This window comes from Rhea americana, unplaced genomic scaffold (assembly GCF_003343005.1).
Source record: "Rhea americana isolate MKP2758 unplaced genomic scaffold, rheAme1 scaffold_18, whole genome shotgun sequence".
In the NCBI taxonomy this organism is placed as follows: Eukaryota; Metazoa; Chordata; class Aves; order Rheiformes; family Rheidae; genus Rhea; species Rhea americana.
Genome location: NW_028185927.1, coordinates 5,898,739 through 5,917,365, shown reverse-complemented (window position 1 = coordinate 5,917,365; position 18,627 = coordinate 5,898,739). Strand labels below are relative to the sequence as shown.

The 18,627-nt window shown below is 39.7% G+C and overlaps 1 protein-coding gene across 6 annotated transcripts in view; it reads left to right on the top strand.

The window, feature by feature from the left end:
* SLC25A21 (solute carrier family 25 member 21) overlaps positions 1-18,627 on the top strand; it is a 242,065-nt gene that overhangs the window by 222,885 nt on the left and 553 nt on the right. For 2 of the 6 annotated variants that reach the window (XM_085301711.1, XM_085301712.1), the window contains 4 exons: positions 1,511-1,675; positions 12,037-12,218; positions 13,072-13,124; positions 15,735-15,881. In XM_085301711.1, the coding sequence (XP_085157837.1) occupies positions 1,511-1,675; positions 12,037-12,218; positions 13,072-13,124; positions 15,735-15,814 (480 nt within the window). In that variant the 3' untranslated portion in view covers positions 15,815-15,881. Of the gene's footprint in view, positions 1-1,510; positions 1,676-12,036; positions 12,219-13,071; positions 13,125-14,528; positions 14,591-15,734; positions 15,882-18,627 lie in introns of those variants that run through there. The other 4 variants (XM_085301714.1, XM_085301713.1, XM_085301716.1 and 1 more) reach the window with 4 other exon arrangements.

Here is an 18,627-nt window from a genome sequence, read left to right as displayed (position 1 = left end):
AAATGGAAACTCATTAAACAAATAAGTATTTTGAAATTAGCAGTTCACAGTGTTGTAGTCAAAATTCTTCTGTATTTTCATATTTGAGCATCCTAGAGGAGGTCATGCTTTGCCTTTCTAATTAAATATTTGGTTACCCAGAGCTGGCTTTAKGCTTTGGAGAAAACCAAACTCAAACCAACAAACTTAATAATTCTACTAAAGAGAGTCCTAAAACGTTAGAGGAGTCACATCAGAAGGCATACCAAATGTCAGGGTGTATTGGAAAACAGATCCTGTCTGTCAGYGGCCAAGATAAGATACTTTGAAGGAACTGGTCATTACAGAAGTCTTGTTCTGAGGACATTTCTTCCTTCCTGGCTTCCATCAGATAGTAGTTGGCTGGGAGGATTTCTGTTTATTTTGTGCACTATTTTCAAAACAGGATTTCTAAACACCAATTTTGTAAATCTGTACCTTGGAATTTAAATGAATGTTCTGATTTTCAAAATCTAACTACCCTTTTTAGGTCAAATATTTCAGTAGAAGGACAAAACAGGATTTCCAGGTGGATGCTTATGCAAAAAATAATAATAATAATAATAATAAAAAAAGAGGTTGTATTACTATGCTGGGAAATCTATAATTTCCGTTTGCTTATAACTGATATAAGTCACTAGAACGTTAAACTTGCATGCTTGCGTCCGTACCTGAAAAAGTTAAACCTGTGATCCCTTTTTAAAAGTACTGTGTACCCGATAGCTCCTTCAAAAGTCCGTGCTTCAAAGCAGTGATTTACATTCTTAACAGCACGAACAAGTGACTCACGGGAGCCAGGAGGGTTCCCAGGAAGTGTGTGTAATTTCCTAACGCTGAATCTGGAAACTGCCTTGGACGAAAGAACCCTCAGCGCAAACGTGCGTGGCCTCCCTTGCTGCTCCACGTTCTGGCCCACGAGGACTTACTTCCCTAAGCAGAATGGCTCAGAAGTTTCCTGCTCCAGCTCAGTCCTTTCATCCCTCCTTCGCAATGCACATTCCTGTGTCGTCGGTTCTACTACAGAAGCTGGTTCTCTCATCTTACTGTGCAGAATAAATGTTGTATACTCCAGCGGTGTAAAGGTTTCATCCGTCATAACCTTAGCAGCAYAGTAAATAGTAAAAACAGGATTGTCAAATTCACACATTCAAGGCCACCAGTTGTTCTATGMAATCTGATTAAAATTTTTAAATGATGAATTTAAGATCTTTTTCTTTGCTTTAGGGACTCATTGTCTTTTAGAGTGCTCTTATATCATGCTTTCAGCTTTCTTCTGCAATCAGAGAAATAATCTTTTCGTAAGGAAAATTGTGATTCACACATGTCACAGGAATCCAGCTGGAATTTTTAGGGAAAATAACAAGTTATGGTGAGATTTWAGTTAAAATGACAAGAACTGGCGACATTGTGATAGTCAACAGGATTAACATGAGGCCATGGTTTTTGTTTTCTTTTTGTAAAGAGGATCTCTTGCTTCTTTTAACTTGTGCAGCAACCGTCTAGCTTCGTCCAGGCTCGGCAGATTATTAAAGCTGATGGTCTGGGGTTCCAGGGCCTCAACAAAGGTCTCACCGCGACGCTGGGCCGCCATGGAGTTTTTAACATGGTTTATTTTGGATTCTACTTCAACGTGAAAAATATTCTTCCCGTCAATAAAGTAAGTTCTTCCTACTATGTAACGGATAAACAGGTAAGAGGTTKGGTGACTTAGTTAACTCAGCTCTGCATCTTCCTGTGCAGAGCTGTGGTCTTCAGTAAAACAACAGTGGCTGAGCTTTCTGTTTTGTATGTGTGTAACGTTTTATTGGTAAGATTTGTGTAGCAAAACAAGGATTTGTAGTTCCTGCTTTTAAATCAAAGCTGACTTAAAGTCATCGTGTTTGAATTCTCATTCATGTGAATATCCCCGTATGGCCTCATAGCAATGTAAAAGGTCGGCAGTCGTGGTGTAGGTGTGGTGACGCTCACACTAGGCACGTTTGTACCTTTCTGTGGTGAGCTGGCTTAGAAGAGCAAGAATTACTGTTTCTCGAACACCTTTCAATACTTGCGAAGTAAGCCGGCAGACTTGCGGTGCGTTGGGTATCCTGGCTGGGTACCAGGAGGGATCARCCGAGGGTTTAAGGATACCGTGATGGCTTTACCCAGAAGGGAGGAGGCCAGACCCAAACCAGGACTTTACGTAGCATGCCTTATAAGTAAGTTAAAAGAAAGAATCTTTATAGCTGTAACTCCACATGAAGCAATTTTATTCAGATAGTCTTACGTTGTAGAACATCTGTATACTTTGTATATATAAACCATTGTGTAACATCTGTAGCTGTCATATATCTGTATAACAAAGGGAAATTTTACTAATGAGAATGTGATAATACAGGCAACTTTCTAAATGACTGTGTGAGCAACAGCCTAATGGTTTATTAATGACTCCAGTACATTACTTACTGAACGGTGTTTTCACTAATGTGATTTTTAAATGATGACAGTTAAACAGTCACAGGTGTAATGTGTAGTTATATCCATATAAGAAGCTACAGTTTACATCAAAAGGGATCACTTTCTATTCCCAGGTGAAGCAACACCTCTTTTTTTGTGCAGTTCTGAGTAGCCTGGTATTTTTGTTGGCAGCGTTGTATAAATGAAGAAAAACTCCACTTCTTTTTTGCAGATTATTRCAGTAAATTGAATTGTTCAAGTGCAGCTAACCTGCAAGTTTCTACAAGTTTATTCTAGTGTATTTCAGCATACTTTAACAGTGCACTTTAATCAGACATTCAAGGCACAAGCAGTGTTTCATGCTAAGGTAGAAGTAAATACATTTATGTTGATCAAAAGATGAAAAAAATATATGTAATTACACAGAACATTCAGAATCATATGCAGGTAGCATATCCATACACAAAGAGCAGTCATGCATCTTCTAGGGAAATCCTGACATATTCCTGCACGTTAATTGAAGAATAGCAATAATATTTGGCATAAGAATGCTTTCTTAGCCTTTCAGATCACAAAAAAACAAAATTCRGAAACAGTTTTTTTATGATTAGAAAGATTCAGAGCTCTATGACCTGGAAGAAAGTAGCATTTTATACAGATTTTGAATGATACAGAGAATTATTAACAGCTTCAACATAGATTTAAATAAATATAGGAAATGCGAAGGAAATCACTTCAGTGGTGTCATTCTGCCCAGCTGGCCCCTAAGTACCTCCTAGCCACRGAAAGGACAGTGTAGTCGAAGTCGGATTGGACTGCACTAACTGCAGGTGAGTGGAGAAGTTTCCACTGTGCTGGACCACGGTGGCTACACCTGTGCTAGTGAAGTGAACATCACCGAAGCTCAGTCATCTGCGCTGTTAGATGTTCCCTGGCACAACCTCGGCCCCGGCCAGCTGGCACACCTGAGCCGGGGTATGGCTTAGGAGTTGGCATGGGGCGAGGAACCATTCCTGGTAGGCAGGTTTCGTGTAGCCTCTCTGGTCCGGATGGTTATAGTGTTTAGTAGCACGGACCCAGGACAGCCTATGCCATCTGGCTTCAGCGCTGTTAGACAGCTCTGGATCTATAGATACAGCCAATAAGTCTGATAAAACTCCCATTAAAATCAGTGCAAATCACACCGTGAGTTTAGCAGGGTGTAGCTCAGCCCTCATACACCTTGTGCTAGCCAGCAGTGTGTCTCCGATGTTTACACGTGCTGCGCTTCACTTCAGTGACTGGGAAATAGAGGTAGTCAGTAACACTTTGTGATCTGTAACTTAAATCTTTTTTGTCAGTGGACAAGTACTGTAGTCTAAGGGTTATCAAGCCGGTACCATGATTTTGGTAGAAGCTGGTTTTCAGTTAGACCTAAAAATATTAGAAGTTGCAGTTTTCCAAGTTTTCTCGTGTATTTGATGTCATTAAGAAAACTAATTTGTTCATTTTGTATACATCTCCAGAGAAGAAATTTTAAAATTCAGTCTTGTAATGTTGACAAGCGTATAAAAATTGTGCAATAGGAATACTACACTTCTGAAGTAATTTTGGCTCTTGATTATATATCTGCAGTTCACCATCTGTAACGTAAGTGGAAAAATGTATGGAAATGTCCATATGAGCCTTTTAGCTGTCAACAGTGCTAAACTGTGCATTAAATTTGCATCCCAATTAAGGATGTTTGCAGCTTATTTTGCCAAAAACAATAAACCTTTTATGTTGAGTGGTCAAATGATATAAATGACATGTGTGGGTTGTAAGTGTTCATAATGAATAATTTTTCATATGTTCAGTTTATTCCGCTAAAGAGAACATTTACAGCCGACATCATGCTCTGTTTACTGAAAACAGAATAAGCCAGGCTTTTTTCAATTGCCACTAATGTATCAACCATAGAGCATTAACGGCTATGCATCTGCACTAGCAATCAAATTAGTCTGAAAATTTATATCGCCTCAGTTTTATAGCACGTGCTTTTATAGCACATTTCATAGGCTTCCAGCAGCTCTCACTTTTCTATTTTTTATCATAGTTAGGTTTGATAGTAAAAGTTAGTTTCATTAAAACCTTTGCTCACTATTTCTCAACAATATGGGATTTCCATATTGTGTTGAAAGCCCCTTTGAAACGTGGTCAACTGCAAAACTCATTTCAAGTGAGACAGTGCCCCAGCTGCTGCAGATGTGCCACCTGTTAAAAGGGCTGCTGCACCGGGTGCTGGGGGGGACCAGCATGTTGTTTTGTCAAGAAAGGACCCTAACATCTCCAGGCAAAGAARAAGGGATGGGAAACCAGAGTGGGCTGTTCAGCTTAGGAAATAAATATGATAGTAGACAATACTTTACTTTTTAATTGTTTTCAGACCCACATGGATATAGCAGTTACATGTAGCAACACATAGTGCAAAGGACACACAGTGCCACACAGTTGGGGAAAAAAAAGTAAACCAAGATGATTTAGTAGTCTTCTGTATCAGAGTGGGAAACAGAGTAATCTTAGAGCTACAACCTAACCTCAGATTTCAGGATGGCTTGTGAACTGCAGAAAGATAACCATTGGTATCCACTGCAGTGCTGCAAGCTCCCGTTGGGCAACACTCTCCAATCTGAGGTGTCCTGAGGGCTGCTGAAACTGTAGCCTTAACTGAACTTAGAGATTTCACCAAAAGGTGTCATGCAGAAGGGGGAGAACCTGTCATTACCTCCCCTACTCCTCTGCTGCAGTATTCCCGTGGTGCTTCCTCAGTGTAGTTACTTCTGTTTAGCAGCAGGGACAGCTTCCCAGAAACAACAAAATGGAAGAGGCAAGACAGGTGTGGGGCTACAGAAGAAGGAATCTTTGATCCTTCTTGTGTGAAGAAGAGACACAAGTTTCTTCTCATTTCCTGTGGAAATAAGGATTGTATAAACAGATTTTTTTGTAACTGAATGTTTATCCTCCTGTAGTAACATTGAACCTGATTACCAGATTCAACCAATGCCGACAGAAGGAGACTTAAAATAATTAAGTTCCTACAAGACATACAAATACTAATTTAAAAAGCGGAGAGAGACCCTGCAAGTGCACCTTATGAATGCTCCAGCTGAGCAAATTTTTCATGGGAATTTGCACCTTATTAAATTCTGGACCCTATGGGAAAAAAYTGATGCTGTCAGAGTTCGCACCTTTCTAGACATCAAAGTCAATCAGTCACAGGACAACAGCCCCCGGGACATCACCAGGCACCCTCTCTTGGGGAAATCTGGGAGTCATTATATATGGATGGCTGTGAGTAAGAGAAGGTGGCGCTCGTCTTTGGAAGGATGTAGATGGACAAGGAATTTGTGAGGGCCCAAAGGGAGAAGGCAAGTGTTTCTGTTGCTTCTTTGGTATTCTACTTTCAACAGTCTAACAATAACCTACAAAAACATAGTGGTAAAATAAGGGGAACAAGTATAGATCTATTTTCTACTTCTATTACTGACTATACAGATTGAATCTGTAGAATTCTGTGTATTTTGTATTCAGTGACTGCATTTTCTGTTGTCTCTTGTTTTTCCTACTGACATCAAAAGCTCCTGGTGCAGGTGTTTGTTTTAGACTAAATGAAGTGGAGTCCTCGTCTTGCCCTGAGGCTCCAGAAGATTATAGCAAAAGAATAAATAATAGATAATAATACTGCCYGAAAGTCTGGAGTAAGATAAAAATTTTACCAAGAAATTGCATTATGGGAAAAGCAAATCACTGAGAAGATAACAAGCTATTTGAAAATGTACACCCTACAGGAGCAGATTGCCATGTCATGCTGGAGACCCTCCAGGACATTCATCCTAATGGTTGTCATTCATCTTGTCATACTGTTAGACTTCTGACAGGTGGATTTAAAATACTTAAAGAAGTATCTACCGCAGTGAAATTGCACTCAAGGAGGATTCTGAGATAATACCRGTGTGAAAAGGCATATTTAATTCAAGCAAAGTGCAGCTGTGACTGTGCATTGTGGAATGTCTTTCCTAGGTATCAATGTGTTTATGGTTATTATTTCAGCACTTCCTATGCATCTTGACAAAGGTCAGAGCATCACTGTGCTCATCAGACAGCAAGCTAGAGTTTATAAGAAGAAGCTTACTATGTAAATGGGTGACATGGACTTTAGTGCAGGGCCAATAAAAGCATGAARCTATTCATGAAGCTATGATGGAATTCTGATTAGGTCACAAAGTAATAAAAATTGTGACTGTTCTTTCAAAGAATCAAAGCACAAAGTCATCATGGCAGTGACGAGACTTTCACCTTTTTATCTTCGCTCCTTCTGGAGCCTTGCAGTGAGCCTGCATCATTTTCTACTCCTTAGTGCGACTTYCGCCAGGAGCTTGCTGGCCTCCAGACCACCTGATCACATCTGTGACAGCCTCTGCCCCTCTAAGGGAGAAGTCAACAGCCTGTCTTCCCAGCTCTCCTCTGAGACTCAGTAGGGAAACATAGACCCCGTCTTTCSTCTGGGTTCCAGGTCTGGGTCTGTTTAAAGCAGCTTGTCCTGGCTTTTCCTCTCCTCCGTGTTGCTTTTCTGAGCCATCTCCCACCTTGCCTCTATATGAAGATTCCTCTTCTCCTCAGTCTTGAAAGATCCCTTTCTTCAGACCCACGCTCTCCTTTCTKCAGTCTTTTGCCATAGGAAGCTCCTTTTTAGTGGTTAAAGCCAATTATCAGGCTGAATAAAACAGTTCCTTACAGTCTGTTTTGCTGCCAAACACTAGATTATAGTCGATGTATAATGCCAGCTCGGGTTTTCTGGCGCTTCTTAGTTTGCCATAGGAACTCCTGTGCTATTATGCTGCATCTTAGCCGCAAAGGCTGGGAAGCAGCGCCGCCCGTTATTCCACGCCTTTCTCCCTCTTCAATCCAATAATTGCTAGGTATAGCAGGCAGAACCACAGAGCTGGCCCAGCCGGAGCCTCCCTTGTTACACGCAGCGATGGAATGTGCAGCATATGGTGCAAACTCTCCCTTCCATTCCCGGCTTCTCCACTCACCCTTTTGGTGACCTTGAGGAAATGTATTTAAATTTAGCAGTCATTTCAAATCACTTTAACCTTCTGTGCCAAATGTAACTCATCTATAAAACTAATATTATGGCTAACGTTTTCAAAGGAGTCTAAGAAACTTGATGCAAATGTGCTACTCAACGTATTAGCTGGGGCTAATTCCTGTAGGCTGCTTTACAAACACCAGCTTCAAATATTATTCTATTATTACTATTTATCATTCCTGCAAATTGTCATGAATTGACCTTCTCCCTACTTAGTAAACATTATTATTTTATGGSAGACTTATATATGAGCTGCTGGGAAGTACTAAAATGTATTTATAAAGTATTCTTTTTCATAAGCTGTGTATCTTCAGTAACCAAAAAGAAACAGTGAAAAGATCTCAAGACAAACATCCAAAAAATGAAGCAAACAAACCTTTAAAAATAGTTTCAGTTAGATAAAGAAATATTTATTGATTTTGATTTTCATTGAGTCTTTCCTTAAGAATAGAGTTAAATATAAGTTTCTGTGAGGCACATTGTGTGACCTCTMTTCGTGATGAGTGGGACCTGACTCCATCAGTAGGAGGACAAGGACAAAACAAGGAGAATGTTCCTGAGTGTCTTTGCTCTTCACGTTTCTGAACACCATATTCGTGCAGGAGGGCTGTGTGAGTGGTCCATTTCTGGTTACTTCAAGCGACATGRCTTAGGGACTATTTCTTTGAAGGTACCTGCTTCTCTCCAAATGGAGAATGTGATGTCCTAACTTTACTTCTTTGAATTGCACCTAAGATGGGTGTCTAAATCAGTACAAATAAGTCTACGATAGTGGGTTCACTGTAAGACAGGCTAATCTATTCTAAAATGGTTTTTGAGTTATTCTGTTAAGGAATCGTGGATCAGCATTCTGGCCATACTCTCTTATGCACTCTGATTAAATAATTAATATTTAATCTTCTTGAATAAATTATGATCCTACCAGTAGGCTGAATTAACCGAGTTCCAAGCACGTATGCCTTCCCCAGAGTTATTTCATTGCTGGAACAGTATCTACATTGCATTGTGATTTAGGTGACCTGCCTTCAGAATGGATGAAGACAGCCTGGAAATTTTTRACTGAGATCAAAGATCTAGATGGAAATTTTGACAAAGTGCCCAGTAGATGAGCAAASTGAATAAAGCAGTAGGGAAGGGAAAGCCTGAGGCTCAGGAGACTGACAACAAATAAATTAAAATACTATCTGTTTGTGACACTTCTGTATATGGGYATGTATGTGCTAGATTTAGGGCTAGAATTTGCTGTTTGGTAGGATAATAGAAGGAATTAAGCAGTATATGATTCAAGAAGAGCTTACAGAGTCCCTACTTACTTAGAAATGTTGTAAGAAGAGTAATGTAGTGTAAAAAGAGGAGTTATAACATCTCAACATTTTGTCTCCCAAAGTAATAAAATCCAAGAGGATGTGCATAGAAATGACAATTATTAATAATTCCTACTTTTCTATTTATTTTCATGGCTTCTGGTGCTCACAAGACAGAGACTCAGATGTTCAGGAAATGTGATTGCGATGGGTGTGCTAAAAAGTTGAGGGGATCACAGACTACGTTGTCCAACCACAGCAAAATTGTTCCACTGTGAATGAGMAGACTGCTATTTCAGTTCCTCGTGGTGCACCATACCGCAGTGTGGCACCATCTGTTATCATGCTTCTCTTCTACCTCATGTTCTGCTCGTGCTACAGAAAAATCRCCTTCCCCTGAGAACAGAATTCATGGGCGTTCTTCCACCAGCTCTGCAAGAAAAGCTTGCTTTCTTGCATGAAAGCAAGAGGAACTTGTTGAGACCTTTTTTTTCCTAAGGTACCAAATACAAAGCATATACTGTTCAGGTAGAGGACTCTGTGCTGCAGAAGTTAGTGACAAGAACGTCAGCCAGCCAGGTGTGAGTGTCAGCACTAGGCAGAAAGAGAACCATCATCTCTCCTTTCACAGGGTCTTAGACAGTTAGCAATATTTTAGCTTTGGCCAAAGAGAGGATTTCAGTGCAAAAAGAAAGACATTGCTTCRTAGTCGCACCAACTTGCGCCCACATGATAGACAGCCAACGTTCCCTTGTAGCTAGAAGCTTGGTAGATAGAGGCGTAGATTGTATTTAGACATCTCTGTTTTATTCTTRGAGGCAGTGGCAGAGTGAAAAGCCACTGATCGTTATAAATAAGAACATTTTAATTATTTTTAACAACTGAATTTATTTGCAATCTGTTTTATGCATGAAATGACCCAGATATTRCAGCAATAATGCCATAAAAAACCTTTCTCATGAAATAAGGAATAAAATACTCAAGTTATATAGCAAAACTACTGTATACTATAGTGCATTTGATTAGGATCCAGTTTTGTGAATGGGCAGGGTGCTGCCTTTCAACGTTTTCTGTGTCACAAAAAGTGGAATAGGAATAAAGCATTTTGTTTTAATTTCCCTTTAGCTCTGTTGGTGCAGTGTCAGGTTTCAACCGACGTTCGCTTGATTCGACGCTCACTGGTTCACGTACGCCGCGGCACTGTCGGTCACAGAGCAGAAACCCCGGCACGGGGAATTCACCAAAATGAGAAAATGTTGTATCATTCAGAGATAAGGGATTTGTCGGAAGCAGCGAGGCCTGAAATTCAATGCTTACCCCATAAATATTTTTGCCGGCCGTGTGCTGCTTAGCCCCGGAGGCAGCCTGCTGTGCCTGGTGCTGCACAAAAAACGTCCTCGCTCCGAGGCTTGCAGAGATATTTCAGACCCTCCTGGGCTACAGAAGGTCAGCAGCGCGGGGGCAGCCGCCCCGCTGCAGCCTGCCTCGGCAAGGTTGATAAAATCCGCAGCCGTGCCTAGGTCTCAGGCGCGGGTTTGTCCGCGTGCCTGCTGCCGGTGCAGGTACCGTGCTGCAGAGGGGCTGCCGTACGGCTCCTTCTCAAACTTCAAAGGGGAACTGGGTTTTGGGTCCCTCTGGATACCAGAAAAACTGGCTGCACAGCAGTTTTTTTTTTTTTTTGCTTTATTTCCACTTCAGCAACTGTTGCTGTGTACAGAATGAACACTAATTTGCTGTTAAGCTTCCTGCTAATAAAGTTGTACAATGCTCGATGTATCACAAGCTATCCTAATTTTAAAAAGGGATTATCTTAATATGCTTCACGTTTTGTGAAGTCAAGGTGGTGAGTTTTTCTGCAAGTAGTAATAAGCTCTGCTGATTTTAACATTTCTCTCTAAACATCTGTGTGGGTTTTATCCAATGAATATTACAGAAGTTTTAACTAATGTTCCTTGTTGCTAGTCTGGAAAGGAAAACATCTTGATTGTTACTATTTTCAGTCATAAATGTACAAATTTAGAAAAGAAAGAATGCATTTCCGTATAATTTAATATTGTGCTGATGTTGTGACATGGGAAGATTGTCTATTCTTTACTGCTGATTTTCTATGAAGTATCTTCATGAAAAAAGGAATTTTACATATATATATATATATATACAGATATATATATACACACACATACACAGTATTTGATATAATTGAGAAGCATCTTTGCTGCTGAAGAATGACAGCAAAAAATTTAATAGGAAAGGCATTGGGCTAGATTTCACTGCGACTCGCAGTATTCATAGAAATAGGATCAGAGTTGCTTAAGGAGACTCTGGCTCCTGGATAACCTCTGAATTCTTTGCTGTCATGGAAAACGCCGAGATAGGAGGTCTTTCTAAAAGATCGAATAAAGCGCAGCCAGATTGTGAACCGTGAATGAGCAAAAATGGTTTTAGATGCACTTCTACCGCGTTTCTACCTTTTGCTGTGAGCGTGGAGTTGGGTTCAGGAACAATCTGTTGTAAATTCTTCAGGCAATTAGCGGAGCGAGTTACCACTGCTTGTAACGCGCGGGACGGGGACGGCTCTTTGCAGTTGCACCGCGTTGGATTGTTAATAGCAGGAAGCTGGCACTTCTCAGTACAGTGGATCAGCGACATGTGAAAATAAATGTAAAAAACCTGGAGGGGAATGGCAGCAGACTGAGATTAGCCTTTATTTAATTTAGCATTTGGGGGTCCAACACACAAATGAGCGTTTTAGTAGGCTTCATGGTGGAAGTTGCTGTCATTTGTAAAATATTCTGGCCAATTAGCTAATAGTGTGCTTGGATTTCTCCTGTTTTGATACAGTAATACTAAGTACATTGTGAAGCCCAATTATACAAATCATCCCCATATGCCATACCAGTCTTTCTTTATGAACTGTGTTTATAAATCCTGTGTGAGGAAATGTGTACTTCAGCAATTTAGACCATGTGTAAAAACATAGCCAATAGGATTGTCAAGAAAACAAGTTCCAGCATAGGAAATCCTAATGTGTTCCGCTAGAATAACATGACTGTGTTGTGTTGTGTGAGTTTTCTGATTAAATGCATATTACTTTATAGTTTTTAACGTGCACAGGTCCTTCCGTTTCCCCCTTTTATTCTTTTTTTCTCTCTCTCTTTTTTTTTGAAGGATCCAAATTTGGAGTTTTTGAGGAAATTTGGAATTGGGCTGGTCTCAGGAACAATAGCCTCAATTATTAACATTCCTTTTGATGTTGCAAAAAGTAGGATTCAAGGACCACAGCCAGTTCCTGGAGAGATCAAGTACAGAACCTGTTTTAAAACTATGGCAACAGTCTATAAAGAGGAAGGGTAAAACGTTCTTATTTTAATAAATGTCCAGACCTCTGTTTTAGTTCATATGGGTCCATAAAACCATGTTGTTATATTTCAGATTTGATGAGGAGCATTAAGCCACCCTGAATTCATATATCAAAAGAGCACAATGTAACATTTTGAAAATGTATTTTAGAATTACAAGGAAACATCTTCCTGCTTCATGTGAACTTTTTCAGAAGACTTATAAGATGATTATTGGGTTGTCAAAGTTTATGTTCCACAAATAAAAGCTTAATGTAATTCATGTCATGCATGCATAACAATTTTTTTCAGTTTTGGTAACGTTAAAGCCAACTCATCATTTTGTAAAAGGAAGGCATCAATAGAAAACAGGGTATTTCCCTAGTCACCTCAGCTTGTAATTTTGCAAACCTCTGTCCCTTTAAAAATATTGCTGAAATAATTATACAGGGGACAGGTCCTTGTGACAGTAACTTTTTCCAACTTTATAAAGTGTTTCTCAAGCAAGGACTGAGTTGTAGCTTTGATATTCAATTATAGCAGTCATTTTGTCTGTGCATGCAGCTGCTSTTAACAGACTTGTCTTGAAAGTAAAACCATCTCACTGATTAAAGTCATATTTCTGATTGGCGGGGCTCACAACATAGCTTTTGTGACCGAACATTGATTAACTTTTTCTCCTCATCTGATCTGCCTCTGTAAAATGTTAAAATCCAGATACCGCCTGCTATCGAACATGTGTAATTTCAAATAATTGCTTCTAAGTGCTCTGCCAGCATTTTAATAAACACATGCTAAAATTCCATTCTTCTCCTAGAGCAGGAATATTGTTTGAAATGTTTTGTTTGTTTTTCTTCTGCTACAGATTTCTGGCTCTGTACAAAGGCTTGGTTCCCAAGATCATGAGGCTTGGCCCAGGTAATTTTTCAGTTTTTCCTCTGTCATTTCTATAATGCTTTTATATATATATATATATATATATATACTTTTTCTTCCTATTTTCTAATTTCTTGACCAGATGGCGTAAGCACTAATCCAATACATGTAACACTGTACCCAAATCATCAAAATGCCCTTTTTATCTGTGAATGATTCCTTTGGTAATAATGTCATATAATAATATCATGGATGGATTTGGCTAAATGTGTGTCTAAGGAAAAAAATATAATTTGCACATAAACATTGGATAATTGTAGATCCAAGTAACTCCTGGTTTGTGCAATTACTTTGCGAGCAAGCCAGAGACAGCCCATGCAGATGGCAGAGCTGTAGACCACGGAACGGTAAACCTTTGAAAGTGATTCTTGAAGATTGTCCTATTCCCTCTAATGCGAGGTTTTTGTTTCACTAGGACTACTCTGTACCAATGCAAAGCCATGCTGAAATGCAGGTTAGAGTCTCCCCAGTGTAAATGTTCCCACGTAGTCAAGGTGCAGCCYACGCATATCAAATTCTAGGTACTTTCTGCTTCCTGTGCCCTTTGGGGGCTGTAAAGAACAGACTCTAAAAGGCTGATGGTGTGAGCCGGGGAGAGATCCGTGTGGTACTAGAAGACAAAGAAAACAATTTTGGCTGGAAATTAGGTTTGTTGATTGACCCCTTCTCAATAGCCGTTGCTCCAAGTGCAGGAACAGAATAGTTGAAAGCTGGATCTTCTTAGGCTTCCAGACTTTTTTCCCAGACTGGTTTTGATTAATCATGAAAGCAAAGCCCTGAGCCCTTAGACTTTGCCAGCCCACAGAGGCAGTCTGTGCTGAAAAGAGCAGGAGCCCCAGTTTGAAAAGTATCCCACTCCCATGAAGTCGTATTTCCATTGTGCAAGATGGTTTAATAGGCAAGAACACGCATGGTTAAAAGCAAGCAGGTACAGAGTCTGTTCGGAGTCTAAAGGAGGCATTAGGTTCGCCTGTAGACGTTTGCGTATCCAGTCCCTCCGGCTAAGCGCTCGGCTCTGCCTGGTTATTGTGCAGGGTAAGGGAAGAAGGTGAGGAGAATGTAAAAGGTGGCTAGGCAGGACTCTGGGAGCCGAGAGCTTCTTCCCTCGTGCTCCAGGGACACCGCGTCGCGTACAGGACAAGGGAAGGCAGGTCTCCGCTTCCCCCGTGCCGGGCAGCACAGCTGATGTTGGACTAAAACTTCGCGTCTAACGAGTCGCYGTGTGTTCTGGCCCAGCTCCAGCAAATCAGTTGTGTGTGTGCYTGACTTTAAACCCTTCCGTAGTCCCCTTGACTAATATGTAGATTTGCTTTCCAATGAAACAACAAAGCAATCATTATTTGGATTGTAAAGGTAATTCCTTCTTCCAAAATGTGTATGCTTTAGGGAAGAGAGATACACAAACACATCACACAGGATGAGAACTGGAAGTCAGCCCYGATCTGAGTTCAGACTGCATCTTCTAGACTTTGTGTCTATGACTTGTTTGTTGGTCAGAGCCTTTTGCAAACTCCTGCTCCGCCTGGCTATCTGTGAGTTGCGGCTCGTAGAGGATTTCAGGTCTCATCATGGCTCATTAGGATAAATAACATGGGAAAAACTCGTGATGGTTCTGTGTGCCTGGCTGGCTAAACCTATCCCAGCTACGTGGAAAGGTCATCTCGGTTCAGCAGAAGACTCGTTTGTCAGATGTGCCACACACTGACCAGCTACCTGAGCCAACAGGCGAAGGCAAAGGAAAGGAAAGAAAATATTTGTGCCCCAGAGCTGGCGCTCACAAATAGCACTTTTTCATAACACACTTCTGCGCCTGCAACCCAGCATCTGACTGTCTTCCCATCTTCCCCAACGAGAAGCCTCTCTCCGTATGTTTAGTTACTTAGACACCTTCTGAAATCTCCCTTCTTCAGCTCGCACAGTAGGTACAGCCCAGGTGCAGAAGGGCTTTAGTCCTGTTTCGGACGGAGCAGAGACCCTTTATTGCGTTCCAGCTGGGATTTTATACCGTTACCTGTTCTACCATCAAATCAGAACTTTGCCTGTAGATTCATAGCTAGATACAGTCACGAGAAGATTATACYCATTGCAATACTAAATTTTCTAATTTAGACACAGTAACATTTAAATGAAGAGTTGAAAACATTTCTTGAATCTTACCTGGAAGTGTTTTCATCACCTGGGTGATGAATTTTTGTCATTCCGACAGACAACTAAAATCTAACCAAATCTAACTAACCTAATCTAATCTAAAATCTAATCTAAGAAACATACACATATGCAGATAGTCACAGGTGAAAAGCTTCATTTGTTAAAAAAAAAACAAATTTAATATTACAAAATGATAGGGAAAATATCATAAGTACACTGAAGGTGATTTTGATTTAATATACAAACTTTTCTAATTAACTTTATGGTCTAATATTAAGAAAAATATGTATGGTTTAAGAATTGGTGAATTTTTAATTAATTAGAATTAAGTGTTTGCAAATAAGGCTTTACCATATTCTGGTTTAGATTACATGCTATAAACACTCTGCAAAATCTTGAAAGTACTGAATTTTGTACATAGTAAAATACTATCTTTTCTTCTAGGTGGTGCAGTGATGCTTTTGGTTTATGAATACGTTTATGCATGGCTTCAGGAAACAAATGATCACAAAGAGTCCTTCTGAAACAAACGTACTCTTTGAAATTATATGCATTCTAAAATACATTTTAATAAAGTAAAAATGATTCTTATCCTTTCTGGTGTTGACTGCCCTCAGGTCACATTGATATTAATACAGCTTAGAACGGATTATTTCTTAAGGGCCTGATCCCAGACAACATTTAAGGCCATGCTTTCCTTGAAGTGCATAAGTAAATAGTACAATTGATATTTGTAATTGTCTTGCTGGCTCAATAAAAAAATATAAAGGAAGCATAGGAACAAGCTAGTTTTTCAAATACAAACTGGAAAATCTGGACACTAAATTATACTGTGTAGTCAGTACATTATTTTAATTTTTTTCTTTTTTAATAGCTAGATAAATGACTTTTCTGATGATTCTGAAGAAGAAAATTGTAATAATGATGCAGGAGCAGATGCTAAGCTAGTGCGAACTGACAGCTCTGTTGTCTCCAGGTTGAGAACCTGGTCCCTCTCTCCAAGATCTTGTGTCAAGCTTTGGTCCAGGCTTATAATTTCAGCACTGATAGAATAGCTTTTTAAGCTGTTGRGAGTTAAGACAGAAAGAATTGCAGAACCAGCCACAACCTTTAGAAGAATCGTACTGCTAAATGTCCTGCTTATTTGCAGTGATGCACGCAGCATAAATCTTACTCAGGTCACAGAAGATAGTGAACATAATTGATTTGAAGCAAGTTACCTAAAAGTGCTGAACGACTGTGGGAATCACAGAAGCAAATAAATGAACAGAAGAAAAAATCATTTTAGGTATGTAGGGACTTACTGTGAAATTTTTATCCACCTTTGCATCTCATTGCTCAAAGAGCTGTCCTGTAATAAAAATGCTCAATGCTTCCTGATTGCCTCTTTTGCCTTTCATGAACCCTTGAGGTGGAGAAACAATGWTCTTGACTGATACCACATACGCCAYACACCACAGAGAAATGTGCCTTTCTGTAGATAATAAATTTTGCTATAAAGCTAAAATTGATGTCTTTCTCAGTCACTGCAAATGTAAATAATATTTCAGTGATGTAGTCCTATCCTTATTAGCTGTTCTAACTTGCTCTTTGAAATATGGCATAAGATATTTCTGCTATGCTAACTGGAGATGAAGTTTCTTTCATGCAGTTGTGCCACTCTTCGGTTGCTTTTCAAGAAAATTTTTAATAATTTAAAATTATGCACTATTCTATCATTAAAAGTTCCCTTTATCTAAAACTGGTTTGTTGTCAGATATATACATATCTTGCAATTGCTGAAAGTTGCTATATCACTGCACACACTGTATTCACAATGTTAACTTTARATGCTTTTCCTCTTATCAGTTACAAACCTGTCTCCGAGCAATCCTGAAGAAATACAAAGAGTATTACTTTAAAATGACAGCACACATGTGAAGTCTGGGCTTCAGAATGTTTTTTTTAATGCATAAGAAAAGCAAAAAAACCCTAAAAATACAAATGCATTCTCAGCGCTTTCAAGGGTGCTTGTACTGACATGCTCAATAAACACCTTTTTTTGTGTAAATCTGACCACAGCAACTTCTCGTACCTATGCTACTTCATTGCTAAAATCAGGAAACTTTTATTACAGTTTACAATTTTAAGACAGATGTTCCTTCATGTTGCATTTCATTATCAGTACTTACCCAAAGAGGAGAGACTACTGAGATCATTTTGGAAAATGAAAAGCAAAATACTTTATATTTAGTCTTTTATTAATTTAGAGCATTCAAAATATAAAAATAAAAGGCTTTAAACATACTGTATATACATATATAGCCTTCTGCTTTACATCCTTACCAACATGATTTCTTTGCAGTTAATAGTTTAGCCTGATCTTTGATAGAAAGGGGCCCATTAGAAAGCAGGAAACACAGCACTGTTTTAAAAAAGAAACCAAAGAATAYGCCTTTTTTGTCTCTTCCAGCCCATGCCACCATCACTGCTGGTGCAATATGGGACCTGATTCCGATTTACACTAGAGGCCCTTTGCACCAGGACCTTGGAAACAGCAGGACTGTCACAGAAGGGAGCATTAGACATCACTGACTTCTTTGCAATATTTGCACTCTAGGAATAGAGTATAGGTTTTAATACTAAAAACTTAAATTCCGCACTCACGTATGCTGCATATTTCCAGAGTTTATCCACTCACCTCAGTGGGTTCAATCCGGATTTATACCCCTGTACCTGACAGCAGATATTGACCTCTGTTTGTTATATAAAAAAAAGCAATTCCCCTTTTCCCCTTTGTTTATTTTAAAGTGACTTAAAGTTGTATGGCTGCTGAAGTAACACATTGTGTCTTTCGGTTTACCCATGAGTGTGAACAGTACGAGAAGTCCTCGGGCAAAGGAGCGTTCTGCATGCTAATTTTACATCAGGCGGAAAAAAAATGAAAAGTCACAAAAAAAAGAGCCAAACGCGGGCAGTTCAGCAAGAGCCGAGGTCAGGTACCTTCACTCCCTCTGAGAAACACTCCCTGCACGGAGCCCCCGACTCCCCACCCGGGGTAAGGTGGTGTTTGCTGGATAATTCAAGCAACTCATACGAGCTAAGCATCTGTCTCGCTAACTATCCTTCCAAAACCCACTAGTGTCTCGTCAGAGTCTCAGAAAAGATGACTTCTATTCCAGAAATGAGGTCTCGTTGCTCAGGAAAATGTTCAAGACTTTTAACATAGGCACATTTTGTTACAGGCTTGTGAATCCCTGGAGCTCAAAAACCTCTGCTTTTGAAGGCTTCTATTTTCTTTTTTATTTCTTTGACGTATGTTRCTTGTGTTACGTGCAGCTAAAAATAAGTGGACTTA